The sequence below is a fragment of the Platalea leucorodia genome, assembly GCF_965183815.1.
Source record: "Platalea leucorodia genome assembly, chromosome: 3".
Taxonomy (NCBI): Eukaryota; Metazoa; Chordata; class Aves; order Pelecaniformes; family Threskiornithidae; genus Platalea; species Platalea leucorodia.
Genome location: NC_138825.1, coordinates 11,282,699 through 11,304,256, shown reverse-complemented (window position 1 = coordinate 11,304,256; position 21,558 = coordinate 11,282,699). Strand labels below are relative to the sequence as shown.

At 41.8% G+C, this 21,558-nt stretch overlaps 1 protein-coding gene across 3 annotated transcripts in view; it reads right to left on the bottom strand.

Annotated features, from left to right (window-relative positions):
• Positions 1–21,287, bottom strand: part of PELI1 (pellino E3 ubiquitin protein ligase 1) — a 46,321-nt gene extending 25,034 nt beyond the window's left edge. The window contains exon 1 of one of the 3 annotated variants that reach the window (XM_082307705.1): positions 20,916–21,287. Coding sequence is in view for 2 of the 3 variants with exons in the window: in XM_082307704.1 (XP_082163830.1) it covers positions 7,435–7,489 (55 nt within the window). In the remaining variant the exon portion in view is untranslated. Of the gene's footprint in view, positions 1–7,434; positions 7,541–20,915 lie in introns of those variants that run through there. The other 2 variants (XM_082307704.1, XM_082307703.1) reach the window with 2 other exon arrangements.
• Positions 21,288–21,558: the final 271 nt, after the last annotated feature.

Here is a 21,558-nt window from a genome sequence, read left to right as displayed (position 1 = left end):
TATATTCCTTCTCCTCCTAACTTCAAACTTTGTGCAGTCTTTATATAAGGTACAAAACCTGGCCCTTTCTAAACATATGACCTCCAGCATTTACATATAAAAGCATATGACCTACATACCTCCGGACAGCTGTCAGAGGTCTGCCTACTCTCTGCAAGCCAAGCGTCAGGTTTTTATAGTGGCCTGATAGGATATATTACAGCCCTATACATAAATGCCTGATTCAGTACCTCAGTTTCCTGTATTTCTGACATTCGAGCATGTCTTTTTAGGAATACTTTAGTGTTGTATGAGCTCAGGTACAGAACAAAGGTTACTTTCGGCAACAACCCAAGAGAACAAGAATTGATTACTTTGGGTATGCGATACGTTTCTAATAGAGGTATATTGAAATATCTCCAGATACTTTAAAAGCCTTCTCTTAATGAGTAAGGTGAACCAGCTTTTATGCTAATACAACTTGTATTTATACATAAACACAAAACTAACTTTTTGCACACTTAAGTTTCCATGTTAATCGCCTCCTACAGCCAGCAATTCAAACAGCACAAAGTTCAAATATCTCCCTCTACCTCCTCATGTTAGATCACCTACCTGTTGCCAGTTTGTTACTGCTCAGAGAAAAAAAATCCCATGCTATCAGATTACATCTTTCTTTTCATTATAGTCCCATGGGCAATGCATGATTTAGCATATCTAGAGAGGAGCAATACTTTACTTCCTACACTTCTAATCCAATTTGGATAAGAGGTTTGCTGCTTGTAAAAATAAACAGGCAGTTGCACTTTTCCTTTACCTCTATATGGGCACTAACACCTAACAACGAAAAGGTCATTCTCAAAAAGTAGTCAGTGCTAGGAATGCCATCCCTAAATTTTACTCCTTGGTTGAGACAGGAATCCAGTTTCTTGTTTACAGGTACAAGGAGAGAGCTGGTAGGTGCTCTTGCCATTATTATATTTGGCATTATTGTGTAAAATATATTCTCACCAAAAAAAGCCAAGGATAGAATACCTCAACCATGGAGATGGAGCTGTACTACTTCTATAGGGACCCAAGGGACTTTGGTCTGAGCATATGGTCCATTTTTAATTAAGAGCTAAGGAAATCATTATGTTTAACATTTGACTTATAGTTAGAAGTTTTCAAGGTGCCACTAGTTTCAAGTTTTCGATTTGCTATGTATACAGAAAAATGTTACCTTCAAACAACAGAAGGTGTCTACTATTGAATATGGCAACTTTTGGTACAGTCTTCAGTTACAACCACAACAACTCTGATGGAAAATGTATTTTCAAGTGTGTGGGTCATATAAGATACATTTTTGAAAGACACCAAAAAGTATTTTTGTACCAAGATAGTGGCATGTTTGTTTTTTGAAATAGCCATGCTCTCCAGAATCTGTATTGGTTTTTGTCCTCTCAAAGTATGTCACTGAGAAAAGAAAAATCAGACAAAAATCTAGCATATGAAGAGAAAAGTAATTTTAAATTGGCAGAGTAGAGGGCTACTGACGGTCACTGTGGCACAGCACTTTTCCAGCAATAGTCAGCGTGCACCCATTGCTTAGGCAGCGTTAAAGTGTTCAGCTGGTAGTTTCATGGACTGCCCTTGCTTTTTCAATGACGTTGTTACCTCACTAACCCTGATGAAACTACATTAGCAAGACAGCAATCTGACTCTTAGTAATTCTACCAGTGAGGAAAGTACTCCTGAAGACAAAAAAAATATGTTCTTCCTTGATCCACCAAACTCAGAATTCTGTATGAAGACAAACCTTCAAGATTTGGCCTAGATATTGGTAAGATTCCTAAAATTGAGGTTTGGGGACACAAGTTCAGTGTATTTCTCATCATCCACTTCAAGTTTACTTATTTCCCACATAATGTTCTCAAGCAAAATAGCTCAATAATTTCTTCTGGAAAAAACACGTGCTTAAAGCTGTATCCTGGCTAGGACTCTGGTTCTTTGTAGATACCAGTTCGTATTTCAAAGTTACCTGATGAAGCCTGAAAACCAAGTGTAGTTGAACAGTTACAGATTGGGCTAGATTTGAATTAGCACATGCATGAAAGAAAATCTACATTTCTTTCCCATTTCAGGCATTCCTCTGACATGCAAAGATAAATGCAAAAGTATCCTAATGCTTGCAAACTCACTTCTAGCAATTACCTTGGCTTTGCACTTTGTACCTGTATAGGCACTGAGAGGCAGGCTTTAAGGAGTAAAGAATTACTCATTTTCTCTCAAAGAGAAATTTTTCCATTCAGGAAATAGGAAACACCGTTGGGCCAATATACCGCAAAGAGCATATAGCCACAAAAAGTCACAGTTTTGACAGCACCACGACTAAGTAATTTTTAAACAGTACCAGACGATTCAGAACACAGTAGTACTTCACACAGTTTTGAAATCAATTTCACATGATTTACAGTATGCACTTATTTATTAACCAAAGTGACTCGTTAATATAACGCAGACTTCTTCCTTTCTGAATCTTCAGAAAGAGGTTGAGGGAAGCCTCCATTTTAACCCACGGTGTGCACTCCAGATACCCAAACAGTAGTCTATTGGTAGTGTGTATGGGTATCTTCAAGTGCACCTCTGCGTACTATGGGAATCTTAAGTCCTGTTTTTCTAGCACAGCAAAGTTAACAGTAATAATCTAGTATGAAGGAGCTGTTCCACTTGCCCTTTTTTAGTCAGCTGTTCAGTGCAGACTGATTCTCTCCAAGAAATCTGGCTCTTCAGAAGTAATCTTTGCAAGTTTTTAGGGGTAGACTGGCCCTCTCAGGACTGACATTGTTTATGAACATTTCTTCAAATTACTAACAGCTGCTCATACTGAGCACAGTGGTGCCTCGTTCACACGCATTCATAAAGGTTTGTAGAAGTCCTGCTCACATTCAATTTGCTGCTTGTCATTAGTTACCCTCCTGCTTAAGGATGTCTCATGTCATCTGTTTGTGGAGCAGAGGAACACCATACAGCTGCAGAGGGTACAAACAGTCACAGGCAACCAAGTTGGCACATGTTAAGAAGTTACTACCCAGACTCAGCAGAGATGTCTGATCACATTCAGGCTCCTGGACCAATGCGAATTCAAAGTACAAAAAAAAAAAAAATTAAGGAAGCCCATTCAAGTAATTAACTATACAACAGACATGCTAAATAAACTAAAGAACAACCAACAGGGCAAAGTCAGCATAGCCAATTTGACACTAAACAACCAGAATGAGTTTATGAAGTGTTGGGCGAGTGAGACAAAGGCTACCAAGTTTGTCAGGCTGATCAGCTGAGACAACTAACAGGCAAGTTGCTGCCTTTAGCAGCATGTATTGCCTCGACACAACTTAGTGGCAGACATTTAATTTAGAATTTCAAAAACAAATTTTCAAGCACGCTCAGTCTCTCTTCAGCAACTTCAACACCAGCTGTAGAAGTAATACATATTCCCTAAACATAAACAGAAGAAAATACTTTCCCTGGCTTCACAGCCACTGTTGTACTTAAACTCACTCTTAAGTCATTCTGTACTTTTAGCATTCCACTGATGGAAGTGTGTGAATTACATGTCCCCAAAATAAGCTCTGAACTATACAAATAAATACAGCACTGTCACAAGCTAGCCCTCCTCTAGCCTCTCTTTTATAATACTTATTCCTTGTCTGTAAACATGACTCTGCTAGGACAAAAAGATGCCAGGCTAGCAGCACCAAACAGCTCTGAAATGGTATCAACACTATAGCACTTTACCAAACCAACATAATGAGGAGTGCATCAGCTCTTGTAATTTTATCAGTTTCTGAGGTGAGGCAATCTTCTTTTAGTAACAACTTCCAAGCTGCGGCCTTTTTTCTTGTTAGAAGGGAGGCACTTCATTTTAATTGCAGAAAAATTTAAAAAATAACAATAAAAACAGGCAAATACAAAAAACCCTATCTTCTAAAAAAGGTCTTCACTTTAAAACCAATCTGTGACGTCAGCTTATTTTGAAAGTATAGTTTAAATAACGTGGTGGGAAAAAACTTGTATCACTAACATTAGATATACAGCTATATAATTTTCATCATATTTAAAATCTAACAAAAAGTTATAGTACATATTAGAAATAAGGATTTTTTTTTCTTTATATTACTTAAGAGAAGGATACAAACACCATAGCCAAAATGCAAGAGCACAACTGTTGACACAAAGCCTCAGTCCTGAAACTCGCCCAACGAGAACCACAAGTCACAGAGCCCAGCGCCTGTGGAGCAAAGCACCGCTTCTGGGAGTAACTGCATGTTCTTAGTTTTGCGACGGACAGCTATTTTTTACTGCTTCTGGTATTAAAATTAAGCATGGTTGTATTTGCTGGATTGGATTTGCAAAGTCCAACTGTGGGAGTACCTGTGTGTTTCACTTGTCCTAGATCCTTCTTTTAAGAACAGGACTGAGCCTAACTTCAAGGGGTGCGAGTTTAGGAATTACCAGGCTTCTTTTTATATCTAGACCTGTGTTTTCAGGTCACCTTCCTTCACTCAGCAAAATGAAAAGGTTAATACAATTACAATAAATGAGATTTCCGTCTCAACATCCTGACATGTTACCTACCAATTTTTATTAACAGATTTAAATATCTGCATTTCCCAAAGTTAGAGCATGGTACTTATTCCTTAACTTTTGATACAGAGGTCTACCTAAAATGCAAAAATTGGATAAAAAGAAAAAGAAAGGCTGCAATCCCCACCCCCACAACAATACCACTATAGTCATATACACTGAAGCAGCAAGACTTGCCTTTACCTACAAAAATAAAGGTCCAGAATACAAAAGTTAAGCAAAAACAGCAGAAGACCTAACACAACGGGGCATCGAAATACCACAATCGAAACTCCTAGTGAAGTGGCAGCCAACTGAAATCAAAGATCGTAAGAAAAGCTTTCTTCTTAATCGGAAGCAACATGGAATCTCCTTCCGACCAGAAATGCACAAATTAATTTAAAACAGCTCCAGCGTACAGAAGACTGCATCCTTTGACAAAACTTCAGCCTTTCGGATAACTGCTTGCAAACTCAACATGCTCCAAAGATGGTTTTACTGTGGCACAAATGAAGAATCTCTAATTAAATTAAAAAAAAAAAAAAAATAAAAAAATACTTGCAGCCTGTAAGTTTAGCCCAGATTGTAACACTGCAACAAGAGCCTCTTCCTTAAGTGTCTTTTTAAAGCATGCCAAAACCATTAGTTAGAAGCATAATCTAAATAAAACCATTGTTAAAAAAAAATAAAACTACACCATGGAACAGCTAAGGAACTGGTCAGGGAAGAAGGTTATTTCCTGGCACAGTAATGTAGCAACAGACTGAGTTCTCTCTCTCTATTATTATATTAAGCCTTCACAATGTTTTGCAAGATTAAAACTGAGGTTTGTAGCTCATCTGTTTAACAGATGATCAATTGTATTGAGCAGGAGGACTTTGTTTCTAGGCATACTGTGCAAAAAAACCAAATTAAAAGCATACTTAGCAAGGAAAAGAAACTAAAGTCCAAATTCTGGTTTTCTTCATCTACCAGGTCACCTCGCCAAACCTGATACCTGAGCCCTATTATGCAGGTGCAATTAAGGATTCAACTGCATTAACCAGCGTAAGCAAGATCGCTATCAGCCTACCTAAGCAAGACTGTACTAGAGCAGATCTGGGCTGGACATGTAATTTAATTCACCACTCTGATTTTGGATAAGCCCCAGACAGCCAGAATAATTACAGTGCCGTCACAGACAACGCTCAACGTCAGTTATACTATTTAAGTTGTGTCTGAAGAGATGAAGCACTCAAACGCCAAGTACCTTGCAGCTTCTCAAGCCACCAACTTCAACTGTGTTCTACAACTCTTCAGGAACGACGCTCTTACTAAGTGTGCTGCAAGTATTTTTGGCTTATACACAAGTACTTGAACATGCTAAGTCCTCTCTGACCCACCATATTTCATTAGATAGAAACTTCTTCCTAACAGATGAGACTTTTGAGTTGATAAAACAAAGCTCTAACAGCTACACTACTATTAAAGCTCTAGACCATACTGTGCTATCTGTTGAGCTTCACCTTGAAATGCACTGGCAGTTGAGTAATTTGGAAATAAATTTCACTCATGATAGAAACTTGACAGAAAACCAAGAAGCACAGTGGAATATATGGCTGATCAGAAACTAAAAGAAATATGCCACATGAATTCAAGTCAGGAAACTCACATGAAATAAATAATGGAGTTTTCTATACTCAAAATGTTTTGGGCTGTTAACTACCAATACTGACTGCTCATAACCAGTTTTAGGACTTTGGCAGCTGAAACAAAAATAGCAGCCATTGAAGTACTGATACCTTTGATCATGAAAAACATTATTATGATTAGCATCTCATGCCTATTTGCACCAATCCCCTGAGATGTAAAAGACGACTGTAAACATTTTCAAGGCGATATGCCAGAAGTCTTCTCACTATTAATCACATCCATTGTACTTGAGGTTGTACTCTCAATTTCACTAGCATTAACTTGGTATGAGAGCTGGTCCAAGCAAGGAAGAGTTGATGTTCTCACAATGCCACATTATTACTTTGGTGCAAGCAATAGCGAGAGAAGGCAGCAGCTGTTGTCCTCAAACCAAAGGGCTAAGGAAAAAGAACAAACCACAAATACATTCATAGACAAAGCTACAGAAAGCAATGCAAGAATTTTAAGCCTACCACATCAGAAGGGTATATAGTCAGTCTAATGACAAAACTTAAGACACAGCTCCATGAACCTCTTAGAAAACTCCTGCAATTAAATTTGTTTCTCTCGAGTTACTGAGAAAAGCCAGCTCATAGAAAAACTCTGGTCAGCATGTCTGCAGCAAAGAAGGGTGGAGGGCTGCGTAACTCAGGTCTGGGGAGAGAGGCTGTGTGTGCGCACTGGCCAGAGGGATGAGAAGGAGAAGGCACTGCTGTCAGCAGGCAGTGAAAATTATATCACCTCAGAGCCTCTGGAAACAACCTTCAGCAGAAATCCAACGTTAGGGCATGAGAAAGTACAACTTGGTACAGCTTAGGAGGCATCTCTCTAATATAATCATCTGCAGTTTTATAAGGGGGTGGTTGCTGTAGAGAGATGCTGTCCAATGAACAACTTAAAGCATTCTCTCTCCACTTTAAAAAAAGACAATGTTTAGAGAACAAATACTGTTAAGGACAGTAACAGCAAGACAATACTAATAGTTTGTATTGTTCTACACTTGTACTTCTAGCAACTAATCTCAATCAAAATCTTAGAGAGGTAAATAAAAGGTCTATTTTAAGGGAATTCTAGAAGTAGTTACTGAATTTTCTCTTCAAATTTTTCATCTAGAGAAGAAGTTCAGGTGCAAGTAGAAAAGTTTGTTCTCTTAGAGCAACTGTGTAGATGTAAACTCACCATCTCCAAGAACCGCGAGATTGTAACCGCACTTCCACTTGGATTTACGATACATAATCAAAAGCCACGCTTGCAGAGGGAAAATGACCTGTTGATGATGGTGGCTGTCAACAATGGGTTCAGATCAGTTAGCTGCTAGTGCAGACAGGACAACATTTTTCAACACTGCGAGAGAAAGTGAGAGCGAGACCATATGGTTAAGCTCCATCCACATTAGCACCAAACGGCTAGCATCACCAATAGAGAACTGTCAGCTGGGAGAGGCAGAGGTGGGAAGTCTACCTGTTGCTCACAGCCACTGTAAAGAACGGTTTTGTAGAGGTTTATCAATGTTGGCTCAGTGTCTACTGGAATAAGTGCATTTTGAGGAAAGCATGAATAACATGTCTTTGAACACAGCATATACTCTCGTGTCCAATCAGTATTCCTAGTGCAGAGCAGCTCAAATACTCAGTTGTTCAAAATTATTCAAGGAATTCAGTTACCAGTCAGTTGGTTTCAGCATGCTCCAGATTTACTGAAATTTAAGAACATGTTCTGGAATTATACTGGAGAAGTCCAAGTTTTACATTTACAGAAGACTGACAGTTGCAGGTAAACATTAGGCAAGTATTGTGAGCAGATGCCCTGGCTGTATGCTATTCAAGACCATGCAAAATAAAGGGAAGAAAGAGCTGGCTTTAACTGCAAACTACTTTGAGTAGGGGGAGCTGGACCAGATGATCTCCAGAGTTCCCTTCCAAAATAAATTGTTCTATTCATTGACAAACCTGGCCACTAGTGCAGAGGCATGAACTTTGCATGCAAAGACAGAAGCACTGCATCACAGAGCTATTATTTATCACCTACTCTCACGACCTGCAGGAATGCCTGCACTTAGTTGTTACCACGAACATACAGCAGGAGCACGTTTCTGTGGTTAAACAATTTTAAGGCAGCATAAAATACCACTGCCTGCAAAAGCAGAGGTCCTGCCTGCTGCCCTGCATTTAGACGACATAAGGTTTTTGCACAGCTATGGTGTCCACAGATTCACGCCCCAACCTGTTCCTCAGCTGGATTTACTAGGTTCCAGACGTGCATCTGAGCACAGGACAGGAACGGAACAGAGAGCTGGGACCACCTTTCATATAGTGGACTTTGTGCTCATTTCCAGAAAAAGAACAAAATTATGTTTTTTTAAATGCGTGGACTAATTAATAGTGAGATGACAGGAAATAGGGTTTGTTCCTGAGCAGCACTTAAAAGCTGTGTTTAATCTTGAAAAACAGGGGAACATAACCGCTCCTATTCTTAACTTTGGAGCTTATTTTTGTTTTCTTTATACTCGCTCTTCTATTCAATTGATTTTGTTCCTTTGGGTAACAAAAGCTACATTCATCAGCAGAAGACAGCTTAGTACAGCAATAATCTTATTAGCATGCATAATGAGTTAATACTAAGCTTATATGAAGGATGTTTGAAAATTAAGCTTGAAAACAAGCACAGTAACAGCAATAAACTAAAAAACTTCAAATTCTGTCTCAGTTACAAAAGCAGACTTGCAACAACCCCTCATTCTGTCTTCATCAGGTTTAGTCACTTCCTGTACATTTCTCCATAGGACAACTTTTCTATTATAGTTTTTGCTATGCTTGGGGGTCTAGGACTTGGGACAACTCAAGAGACAAAAGGAAGACAAGCATCGTTAGCCTACTCAGTTCTGCAGCATGATGTACCTCCAATTCCTCTTATGAGGAACTGCACCAAGATAAAAATTACCAAAACACTTTTGGGTGGCAAAAATGAGGCACAGTTTGTCTGCTAACATTAATGCAAGTTACTTCCATAACCAGTTGCTACAATAAAACTCAGGGTATACTAACATTAACACATCTTAGGGTCCAGTTGCAAAAACTCTTGTACCGATAATTCTTCCAAATCGGTCATTTGGTTGCGTTCTGGGAAAGCATCTTCCAGCACTGCTTGGCAAAGGTAAACTGCAGAAATTGAAGAGGCCGCAACAGAGACTCCAGCACATGTGTACTAAGTTGCAATGAGAAGACAGGAGGAGGACAGAAAATACAGTCTCTGAAGACTGTGCAATAGTATCTGAAGATTGTTAAAGTTTAAGTGGTGCTTCTGAAGACTAATCACCCTACTTAAGATGGAGTAAAGTCTGAACTATAAACTATGGCTGAGGACTGGACAACTGAAGTTAGACTTAAAACCATGCTCAATCCTTTGGCATAAGAGTTAGGCCTAACAAAAGCCACTGAGTGCCATGGTTAAGCCCACAATGAAGACTAACCAGGAATTCCCACATACTTCAGTTACAACAATGACTATTAATAGTGAGAGTAGAACTCCTTGGGATTTTAAGTCTCTCTATCAAGAGACACCTCTGTCCCCCACTTAGATGCATGTCTTTAAAGAGCTGAGCAACTTTACTCTTGCAACACTAGCAGAAGTTGAAGTTGCAAAGCAGAAACCAAAACAGACTGTCATTTAATAAAAGGAGGCTCAGCAGGAGTCAAAGAGGCAGAGAGGGAAAAACCAGGCTCCACTGAGCCCCATGCTCTTCCACACCAGCACAATGGAAGGGAATCCTGCTCCACTCTGAGGGCTGTGAGCCACCTGGCCAGAAGCCATGCTTATGCACAGCTACTTGGCCCTGAGGGTTGAAAATAAAAGATGAACAGCCAAAACATGAGGCCAGCAGACACAGCTGTCAGGCGGGGATCAGCAGACCTGACGACTGTAGTGTTATGAATGCTCCAGCCCATGTTGGTTGGCTGTTTTGCACTATACCCTATTCTTTCCCTCAGTTATTTCCTTCCTCTCTTTGTCTACCTACTGTAACTCCTACTTGTGCTATGTTTCTCTCCCCTACCTCTTCCCTTTTTTGTCTCTGAAGAGTACAAGGTCTTACAGGCAGACTTCTAGTCATACAGTGTAGAAGCCATGCAAAATGGAAGTTCACAATTTTTGGTTTAGCTGATTGTAACAGTCCTTCCCCATCCCAGGTTTTTTACAAAATTCAAGTTTCTTGCAAAGCAGTTGATGGACTCTGTTTATAACACTATCCTTAGTCACAGCATACCAGTCAGTATTAAAGACGGGAGTTCACAAATAATGCAGCATGCTGATTTAGCTTCTGTAAATGGAGAGTTTGGCCACTGCAGAGACGTCTGATCTACAGCTCTCACTCACGTAAACAGTCCCTAGCCACACAAATAAAGACTGTCAAGATCCTTCCCCAAATTCCTGCAGGGAAAAGAAATTAAAACGATAGCAGATTGGATGGAACAGCTCTAAGAAAAATCAGTAATGGTAGCTGTAAAATCTAAAATTAAAGTAAGTCTGGTTTTGATGCTTTCAGTACACACAGTACATTAAATTTGGCATAAGCCCAATGGAACATGAAGTACTTGCGGACAATGTCTGCCAAGAGCTAGAAATATAGCACTTAGTCTTTAAAGAACAAACAGACAGCCTCAGACCATTTCTACTTTATGCATCTGAAAAAAATTAAATCAAGGTGATCTTTCCGAGGGAACATTTGTATTAAATCTAATTGACGTGCTTTGTGCAATACTGAATTGAGCATATGCCGATTGGCAGAGAATCAGTATTTGTCATTTTATAATCCGTTCCACTTGGGACAAAGGTTATCCTCCCCATATTCCAAATCACTGTGCTTCCTCCTTTGCATCAGGCTTGTGTCTCAGACAAGTTCTGTACCTGGTCCTTGGTCACACTGACACATACTTCTAAATATCCGACACAGTGGAAGCAGAAGAAATGGGAAGCATGAACTCAGGGAACTCACGCTGCACTATTTTTTCATCCACCTTCACATTCCTTGGTACTTCATTCGTTTACATGCCTCAGAGCAGAGAAAGATTTGATTAGTGACTGAATGCTAATTCACATTTCTGTGGCAGCATCCAAACATTAGCGAATTAAGCATCAACACACCTGTGAGTTCCTTACCTTTATTAAAATAACAACAAAAAAAGGGAGACAAGCCTAACACCCATCCAGGGCTTTGGAGACATCATTCATCATCCCAGCACACAGGTTCCTCTCCCCCTCACACCTCCCAGATGCTGAGCTCCTAGATGGACAGGAGAGCGGAGTGCAATTGCAGCTCTGTTACATCTTCTGTTGTTATACGTGGGAGGGTTTACACATCCTTCCCCACATCTCCCAGGGATTCAGGAGGGAACATAACCCTCTTGTCTCTAAGGCCAGTATGAGGTGCTGCCACAGAAGGGTGGCAGCCCCAGCCCTGCCTCGGGAAACTGGAGAGCAAGAGAAAACAGGCGATGCTACATTTGACATCTGCCCAGAGTGAGGCAAGAAACTGCTCGTGCCATCTCACTCTACACGTAAGCCAAGCACTGTCTGGACCTTTAAAACTTATTTCTTCATGACTGAGGTTTTGAAATATATAACAAAAGGGTCAGATAAATCTAATTGTTACTTCTCATTAATAGCTATAAAATAACAGCAGCAGGCCTACAATACTTGCTATTGTGGACTGTAAGAGACTGAAAGATACTTTCTACACGTGCTTATCGACACGATAAATAAGCTCTTCACTTCTCCCTGCAACTAGTCCCTCTTTGGTTTAAGGTAAAGATTAGTTCTTCCCTCATCTTTTGGATCAGGCTGTTATCTCTGCTCCTGTTTAAGACACTGCCAACCTAAACAAGCTCCTCCTCAAAGTTACAATACGTGAAAGATTGCAGGAAAAATGCTTGTAACACTTTCCCTCTAGAGGCAGGAGTTTCCCTTGCTGACTACACATATCTCACAGAACAGTGAAATATGAATAGTTAAATGAGAGAAAAAAATTAAATAGTGTGTGTATATATTGGCATAGAAATTCAAAAGCAGTTGCTATATCTAAGTCACAAGTAGCTTATAAGTGGTCTACAAGCCCTCACATTTTACTACAGCATCCTGGCCTTTCTCAGCCAGCAGTGAGAGAGGGGTACAAGGACTTACTCTATGTTCACATCTGCTGCTCAGAAAGCCTCAAAGTTAATACATTTGCCATAGCACTGACTGTAAAAATATGCACACGTGCAAGAAAAAAAATGGATAAAAATAAAAGCTACTCGTGCATTTATCTGTTTACAAGATCAAGCTGAGTTCCTCATCTTCAGCAGGTGGCTGACCACCTCAACAGAATAATGCATCACTTCTTTAAAAAAAAAAAAAAAAAAAAAGATTAAAAAAAACCACCCAGCTGCTACCCTCACCACAGTACACTGCAGCCTTCTGCAACAACCTTGAGTAGTTTACAGAACCCTTAACCAACAGCCAACAGTTCATGCTGCACCAAAAGGAATGCTCTACTGGAATGATATTTCACATTCACCACATACAGCACCAAATGAATGCTAACAGAATTGATGTGGGCTACCAGCAGCATAGTAATTACCGTATTAAAAAAAAAATCCAAGAACAAAGATGCAGTGTGATGGATCCACCTAAGCTGTGCAAGTCATCTAAGCACAAAGGGGTCATCAACTGTCTTCAGACTAACATGCATTACAATATAATTTGTCTTAAATTTGGTCTGCTAATCCCAGGGTATGAAGTGCACAGTTTTATATCTATATCTATCTATATAGATATATTTTATATCTATATCTATCTATATATGGTTTATATATATACACAAAAATATATATAATGGTTTAACTCCAAGAGGTGCAGGGACAGCAGACTGGACAAGAAAAGCAGTCCTTACCTGAAGTGTCCAGCATTATCATCACAAATTTGCCTAAAGGTTATCACATGAGAAAAGAACAAGTGAAACACCCAAGAGCCTACTTTTGGGCCTTCTGGTTCTCTGCACTACCTATCTGAAAAACTGAGAAAAATGTTTAAATCTTTTCCCTGCTGAGAAGCAGTTTTTACTGATTGCCCCCATAAGTTTCAGGGAATTTGAGCTGGATCTCTCCCAGCTCTTTGCTGAAGGTACATTAAACAAATATCCACCTAACACACACAAATAGCAGGTGTTGAAGTTAGGTGTTACCATGATGACTTGTTTTACAGTTTGAATATTATCTTTTCCCCTCTAACTGTGCAACTTCTAATCATCACTACTGATGTTAAAAATATTTTAACATTACAATGCCAATTAAACAGAACCTATATGCAATGTGAGAACAAGCTGGAAACATTTTCTGGGTAAAAATAGAGATGGTCTTTACATGTGGCTTCAATTCATTCTTTTAAAGCAGAAAAAGACGACAAAAGAATAAGTCACTTGAACATACCAAATCGTTAACAAGCGTACAGAAAGTGATATTCCTCCTCCTCTCCAGCCCAAGTTTACCAGCCTCATCTGTGTTGGCCATTCAAGCCTAGGTTGTGTCCCAGGGCTAAGACTAGGCCACCCGCCACTCAAGCAGTGAAGGCAGACTGCACTAGAGCATATGTAGTTCAAGGAAGCCACGCACGGACAGCCACTGCACTCGCACCACTTGTGGGCATCATACAGCTTTTTGTGGAGTTCTGAAAGCGGCATTCCTAAATCTGAAACCAAATTACCATCAAGACTTGATTATGAAGATGGAAGTAGCAGTATTGACTGAACGGTCCATAACTCTGGTTTCCCACACACAAATAGTCAGCACCTCTGGTTTCCTATACATAAGGAACTTCCCCAGTTTCTTTTAGAAGATTTTGACATCATTTGTAGCATGTTACATTTTCTTTCCTAAATTCAAAATGTAGCGCTTGCCCAGCAGAAAGGTGCCAGATCCAAGAAGAAGCAGATACCCTACTTGAGACATTAGCTAAGGGTTGAGGCCCCTCTACTCTCTTTTACTGTAAAACCCAAGTTCAAAGTCATCTTCTGCTAGCCTTGAAATACAGCAGCGATCTAAATACAGCAACTCAAATACCTATGTGCATTTATTTTCTTCCATGTTGAGCATTCCTCAGAGTATTTAAAGTGGCTCAGGGAAAAGGCAAACCAAAGCCAAACAAAGAAAAAATATATTAGTGGGAAATGGCGGAACTGACATATTTTTAGAATTAGCAGCTTATCCCAAGAGGTGCATTAAAGAAGGAAAATGAGCAACAAGTTCTTTAAAAGGAAGCAAATTACTTTATAGTAAGCCTCCATGTGTGATGCATTTGGATTTTTTCCCCTAACCTCATACCAAATAAATAGTTCAGCTACATGATATGACAAAAGAATCACTACTTATTTTCCCAGTTGAACCTTGTGTTAAACCACGATTCAGGCAATATTTATTCTTGTAAAAATATTGTACTGAACTACAACTGCTTCAGATAAGTGGGAAGGATATCAAGGTAGCATCAGACAAAAATCTCAGTATACTTATTAACACTTAAGAGAAGAGGAGCCTTAAGATTTCTTAGCAGGAATTGTTCAGGGACCACTTTTACCATTTAACACAAATAATTTGTCTTAGGACAAAGAAAATACAGATGAAGTACTCAAGTTTGTATGATTTTAAAATCAAGTCTTTACTATTTAATACCGCTCGACCATTAAAAGCAGAAGGAACTGATGGCAGGGAAAGCGGGCACTTTGGGGCAGATCTGTAACCATCAGAGAGGCATGATCTTAACACAAGAAAAGGAACTACAAACACATGAAACCCTAAGCCTAATTTTGATACTAGTTTAATGTTGTCTTGCAACATCCCAATGGACTTGATGGTTAAGGGGGCCATTTGTGGAGGGTACACAGGCACACTAGTTCCACCTAGGTGCTTCGTGGGCTGCCCCAGCCGTTGCTGATCACTTCTTGGGCAAAGATGACCAGACGTTTCAAGCTAGATCTAACCCAGAGATGCCAGCTTGGCTGCCCTGGCCCAAAGAACAATTAAGACATTCGTGTTGTTGACCCAGGTTAAGGGGTTACCATCCTAGGGGACGAGGGGGCAGAAGGGAGGGAGAAACCAACTCGACAGCTGCTACTTTCCAGTTGCTCGCTGCCCCGTTCACATGAACCATCAGACAATTAAGCAGGAGCACGGAAGAGGCAAGCAGGCCAGGGTGAGATGCTTGAATTGGATCACTCAGTTTGCTCTCACTATGCCTCCAGAAACGCTTGGAGGCCTTGAGCTCCACTGATGCCAATGGTAAATCTTGACAGTCGTCTTAACAGAAAACAAATCAGACCCTTCAAATTTGATCTCTATCCCCCACTTTGCCCATGAAGTAAGGAAAACAGGCATCCCAGCTCAGGAAAGAGTATTTTTAAGTGTTTGTAATGAAGCCCGAAGGGTTATATAGTTGCAGAAACATTGCATACTTGAAATACAAGCAGCTAAGTACCTTCAGGCAGATGAATCAACTGGCAATGGAAGCAAAAATCCATTGATGGTGGTCTACTTAAAGACAATTTTGGCTAGGCAGGGTTTTGTGTTTTGTTTATCCAGATTTTGGGGGTTTGGTTGGGTTTTTTCTTTCCATCTTCTCCTCGAGTCCGAGCTCCAATAAACTATTCCCCAAAGAATCTTACTCAACCAACTTGCTCCAATCCCGTATCTTGCAAGCATCTACAAAATATCCCACTCACTCAAAACCACAATCAGTCCACAAAGCAGCATTCTCTAGTGACTATTCATACTATCAACTATCCTAATAATAAAAAACAATATTCTATATATCACTTCTGGTTTAAGTCTATTTAACTTCAGCTTTTTCCTACCCTCCTCGCTGTTCATTTCTGTGCTTCATTTCTGACTTGTCCACAACACAGAGCCTCAGCCACTATAGCAAACGTTACAGACCCACAAACTGAAATACAGCATTTAGTGACAAAAGCTTTTCTGCCAAAACCCTCATGCTTATCTCCCTGAATATCAAATATGTAAACTAACAGGCTGACAAAAGCACTCCATCAGCAAAAGCTTGCCTACATCCGGGACTTTGATTAACTGTTGTCAATTACATGGTGCAATTGCTCCCACCAACACATACACGCCAACCCTATCTAATATAGCCAGACCAGCATCTCTCTGGCCCAAATCTCTCTGTACTACTAAAAAACTTCTCCCAAAAGGAGCGCTTTTCCCCCTTCTAAAAACACATTTATGCAATTAATCTGCTGCAAACAGGGTCAGCACAGAAAAACATCTGGTTGACATAGCTGTATAGCCAATATCAAGGGAGATCAAGAGCGTTTTGAGCCAGCATGACACGCATGCAAAGTCTTCTACAACATACTCTACTCGTGAACAAGGGAAGTATTGCAATGTGAGTGTGAATCAAACGAATCCTCTTCCCAGCATGGATATAATTATGGGGCCAGAGTAAGAGGTTTTGATTGCTCCTACTCTGACAACGGCCATATACCTTTAATCAGGACAGTAAAATTATAGGACACTCCCGATCCTGAAGCCACAGCCAGAAATGCACTGCAAGGTTCAGTCCACTCTGCTCTTGAGTACATGAGATTTGAACCTAAAATTCAGCATTTACCTAAGTACATACCACAGGCGGCAGTCAAGTCACTATGATTGAATTCAGCAGCATGGATTAAGAAACAAGGTCAGCAGAGTAACTTTTATTACCTATTCATGAACTGAACCGTGTTCCTGCATGGCCAAGACTGGAGGATACCATCAATCTTTAACCAAATGCTTCCACCCAGGTGCTGCATTCAGCCTGAATCAAACAAGCTGCTGACTGGTTCACACTTGAGCCCACGTCCCGAAACACCACCTTCACAGCATTTATACCTAGCATGCCAGACAGGAGACATTGCCGGAGCAAGACTGGTACTGGTGACCACCTACCTTCAGCGTAGGGTGCCAGCAGAAGACCACAGACTTTTCCTGTAGAGCCTGTAGTTTCCAGTCAACTATTTTATATCCATTCATGACTACAGGGTTATTCCAGAAAGGTCATTTTGAGCAGCTAGCAACATTCGGTGCTCCCAATCACATGACAAGGGTCAGCAAAAGAAGTCCATGGCACAGGGCTCACCTAGGTAGCCAATAAGCTGTGCACTCACTCGTGCAAAGCATCGAAGCACCTCTTCCTACTTGAAGCACGATCTCTTTTTCAAATTGATATAAATACAGGTTACTTGAAAAAGAACATATTCATAGTGCAAGGCTGTAATTTGTCTGCAAATCAAGTGATTGTCAATAGCTTTTACTGCTTTTAGGACAAAGCAGCAACAGGGTAGAGCTTGGTTTTTTTTTTTGTAGTTTAAGGATGGTTTCTAGCAAGCCAAAGAACTTTCTTCTTTTTTAACCTGGAAGGCAGGTTTTTGAATAGATCAATTCAAACGTTTTAAACAAGAAACACTTACAAGCACTTGTGACTATTAATCGCCACATCCACTGCAAAACATTAAGGCCACAAAGAATGCGCCATGACGCTACCGTATTGCTCCAGCCCACCTCCAGCCACCCACTGGAGAACCTACAGCAGCAGAGGGAGAGGGAAATCCATCCCACGAGCTGCCCATGGCCTCCTGGGCGACACAGAGCCACTTCAGCTTTGCCCAACCGACACGATTTGCACTTCACGGGATCAGAACTAAATTGCTATTTTACCTTCTTCCCCATGAATCTTTCCATCCAGGTAGACTAACTGGGCCTGACTGGGGATGCAATATTACTTTCCGTAGAACCAGGGGACTACAGCAGGAGTATGAGATTTACTGGTGCATCCTGTTAACCACTAGATTGAAAGGAAACAGAAACTAGATCAGATGGAAACACGCTTACTTTTTTCCACTGAACCTCTCCCAGCAGTATTTAGCAGTGCTCAACCTACCTCCTACACCATCTCTTTGCTGTCACTTCCTTTGACAGTTTGTCAGCACACCCGTGAATCTGGAGATTAAGGAACAAACGTCTGGGAAGCAAAAGAGCTGGACTTTTTCCTCTTGATGCCACCTACAGTCAAAACTTTTACGATCTAACCAGCAAGGCACAGAGTGACCAGCCAGCAACAAGTACCTCCAATTACTGGCATCCTGCAGGAATTCCTAATCAACTGTGTAATTTTGCTTACAAGTATGCACTTAAAGGTGACTTTGATTTCTCATGAAACACCCTCATTCTTCCTTTTTTAGCTCAGGGCATGGATTAGCATCCACAAAAAGCTTCGGGTTTTCTGCTTTCCTGTATTCCAGTGGTCCTGTCCGAGAAGGCATTTTATATCAAAATATACTTTTAATTAGTTCGTTCCAAATGAATGAGTGTTTTAAGTACCACTGGCTCCAAGCAGATGATGCTCTATTTTGCATCTACAAACACAAAGTCTCTAGCTATAAATCCTGACATGAAAAGATCCCATTCTCCATGCCTAGTTTCTTAATAGAAACCAGTATTGATACCAAAATACAAAATGGTTCTAGCAGACAGACTTTAAACTAATATCTAAGTTCTGCCTTAACTGAAATACAAGTAGTTACTCAAAATTTTAATTTCCAAGATGAACATTAGCATGGCAACCTGCTGCGTTGAGAAATACATTTCAGTGTTTAGCAAGAACGGAAACATTCATTAGGCACACTTCACAAGACTACGCTCAGCACAACAAGTTTAATTCATTTGAAATAGGACACGTTTAAGCTTAAGGTACACAGAAGGTGCCTATGTATAACTGAAACGCATTCCTAAAGCTTCCTGCCTGGCCATTCATACGACTTCAAAAGGAGTTAGGACACTTATCTTACACAGCACTAAAAAGGTCTAATTTTCAAACTACCAGTGCTCAATTTTCTACAAACCAGGCTTTTTCCTGGGGGTGGGGGGGAAGGAGGGGGGGGGAGAGAAGAGGGGGAACTGTCCCACGCAGACGTCTGAACTTTGGCACTACATTATTCATTCTGAAATTGTCAGCCTAAAACATTACAAAGCCACATGGACCACACGACGACACATGCAAATGAAAAAAAATCTGAGTAGCCTGTTCGGCTGAAGCTTTCATCTCCACTAACCTACCGGCACCTTTCAGCATAAAAAGCGACGGAAGATGTATCATCAACAGGTCATCTGGCTGCTTCTTTGTAAAAAAAATATGAAAAGCTGCTGAACAGAAACCGGAAACAGCTTTTTTTTCCCCAGCTCTCCCCCCGCCCCCCACACGCGTTCAAAATGGAAAAAATAAACCCATCGTCCTTCGGATGCAGAACTGCCAGCTCTGTCTAGCTGAAATGCTTTGTAATTTTACTCGCCAAGTACTTTGTTGTCAAGGCAGAGGAGTCCCCAGCAAAAACAAACGGGTGGCCTTTAAAAGGTAAAGCCAGAAACACGAGCGTTACCACTAGACTGCTTTTCCTTGCATGTATTCTAGAAGCTGCATTTTGCAGAGGTGAAATAGCTGCAGTTTTTGAGGGGGCAGTTAAAACAAAAACAAGGAAAAAAAAAAGAAAAAAGCTTTCAGTATACAAATATAATAGTTGCTTTAAAAAAATCGTTATTCCTTTTAAGAAGCAAAAAAATTATTCAGCTGAAAACACAACCACTCCTCCTCTCCCCTGCCCTTTAAAAATCTTCTCCTCGGCTGTTAAAGGCAGAAATGTCCCCCTGCCATTAGCTCTTCCTGAAACCGCATTATTTAACTACGGGAAAAAAAAAAAAGAGTGAAAAGAAAAACCCGACGAAAGTTGCGCTGGATGGCAGGCTGCTCACAAAAGAGCCAGTGCTGAGGATACGGGCGAGAAACCTCGCGATTCCCCCAAGAAGCTTAAAATTAAAAAGACACAACTTATCTACCGACTATCTGGATTCTGCCAGAGTAAAACAACATCAAATTTGGAAGAGCTAAGGGGGAAAAAAAAAAAGAAGCAAGCTTTCCCACCAAGATTTCGCAGGTTAAGACCAGCAAAACAAAATCCCCCTTTGTTTTGTTTTCACCCGCCTGCGTGCTGCTCCCATCCATTCAACGCTCCGGCACGGGGGGCTGCGATAAATGGAGCCTGGACTTGGGGGGGACTCTTTCCTCCCCGAAAAAGAAAATAAAATAATACCACCACGGCCAAAAAAACCCACCCCCCGAATTCAACAAAACCTCGGTGTCCAAATACTGAACGACTTTTTTTTTTTTTCTTCTGTTTTTTTTTTTTAAAGTGATGTTTTTCCCGAGGGCAGGCGGCTCGGCAGCCGCTCCATGACAAAGAGCTTCCCCAGCACATCCAGCCCCAGAGCGGGGCTCGGCCAACTCCGGGTGGGTGGGAAGGAAAAAAAGAAAAAAAAGACAAAAAAAAAAAAAAAGCCACACACACAAAAAAAGGCAACAAACTCCCCAAACCCCCGGAAAAAAAATAAAAATAGAGAATTATTTTAAAAACAGCCACAGAAAGGCAGCCCTGCGGAGGCGCAGCACAAAGCGCGCAGGGCGGCGGGGGAAGGGGGGTGAGGGGGGAGGCAGCCCGAGGCAGCGGGCAGCCCCCGGGCAGGCCCCCAGCCCGCCTCCCCCCTCGCGATACGGGCGCGCCGATGGGTCTCTGTCGCGACAGGCGCGATACTCACCCCAAGGAGGAAGGAAGCAGGCGGAAGAGGGACCCCACGCCGGCAGTCGCAACTCCCCGAGGCGGCGGGGGGAGGCCTGGAGCCGGGGAAAGGGGCAGGGGCAGCCTCAGTGTCCGTCTCCTCACGGTCCCACGGCGGGCGACAACCGCGGCTGGGCGAGAGGGGAAGGAGCCTCCGCAGCGCTCCCCCCCGCCCCCGCGGGCTCCGGCGGGCCGGCGCTACGAGCCACAGGCCGGGAAGCAGCGGCGACAGCTGCCGGGAAGCGGCCGGGGAGAACAACCCGATCGACGCCGGCTCCGCCGCCCTCACCACGGCCTCCGCCCGCCCTCGCTCCGCCGCGCTTCGCCTCGCCTCGCCTCGCCTCACCGCGCCGCCCGCCCTCTGGCTCGGCGGCCGCCGCGCGCTCGCGCCACCCCACCGGCGGGGGGGCGGGGCCGGGGCGGGGCCGGGGCGCCGCGCCTGGGGAGGCCCCGCCCCCGCCCCGCGGCATGACGGGACTTGTAGTGCCGCCCCCGCGGCCCGGCCGCGCGGAGCTGTGTGTGTGTATGGGTATGCATGCATATTTTTCTGTGTATATGTCTGTGCATACATGTATATATATGTATATATGTGTGTGTATACACACACGTATATGCATATATGT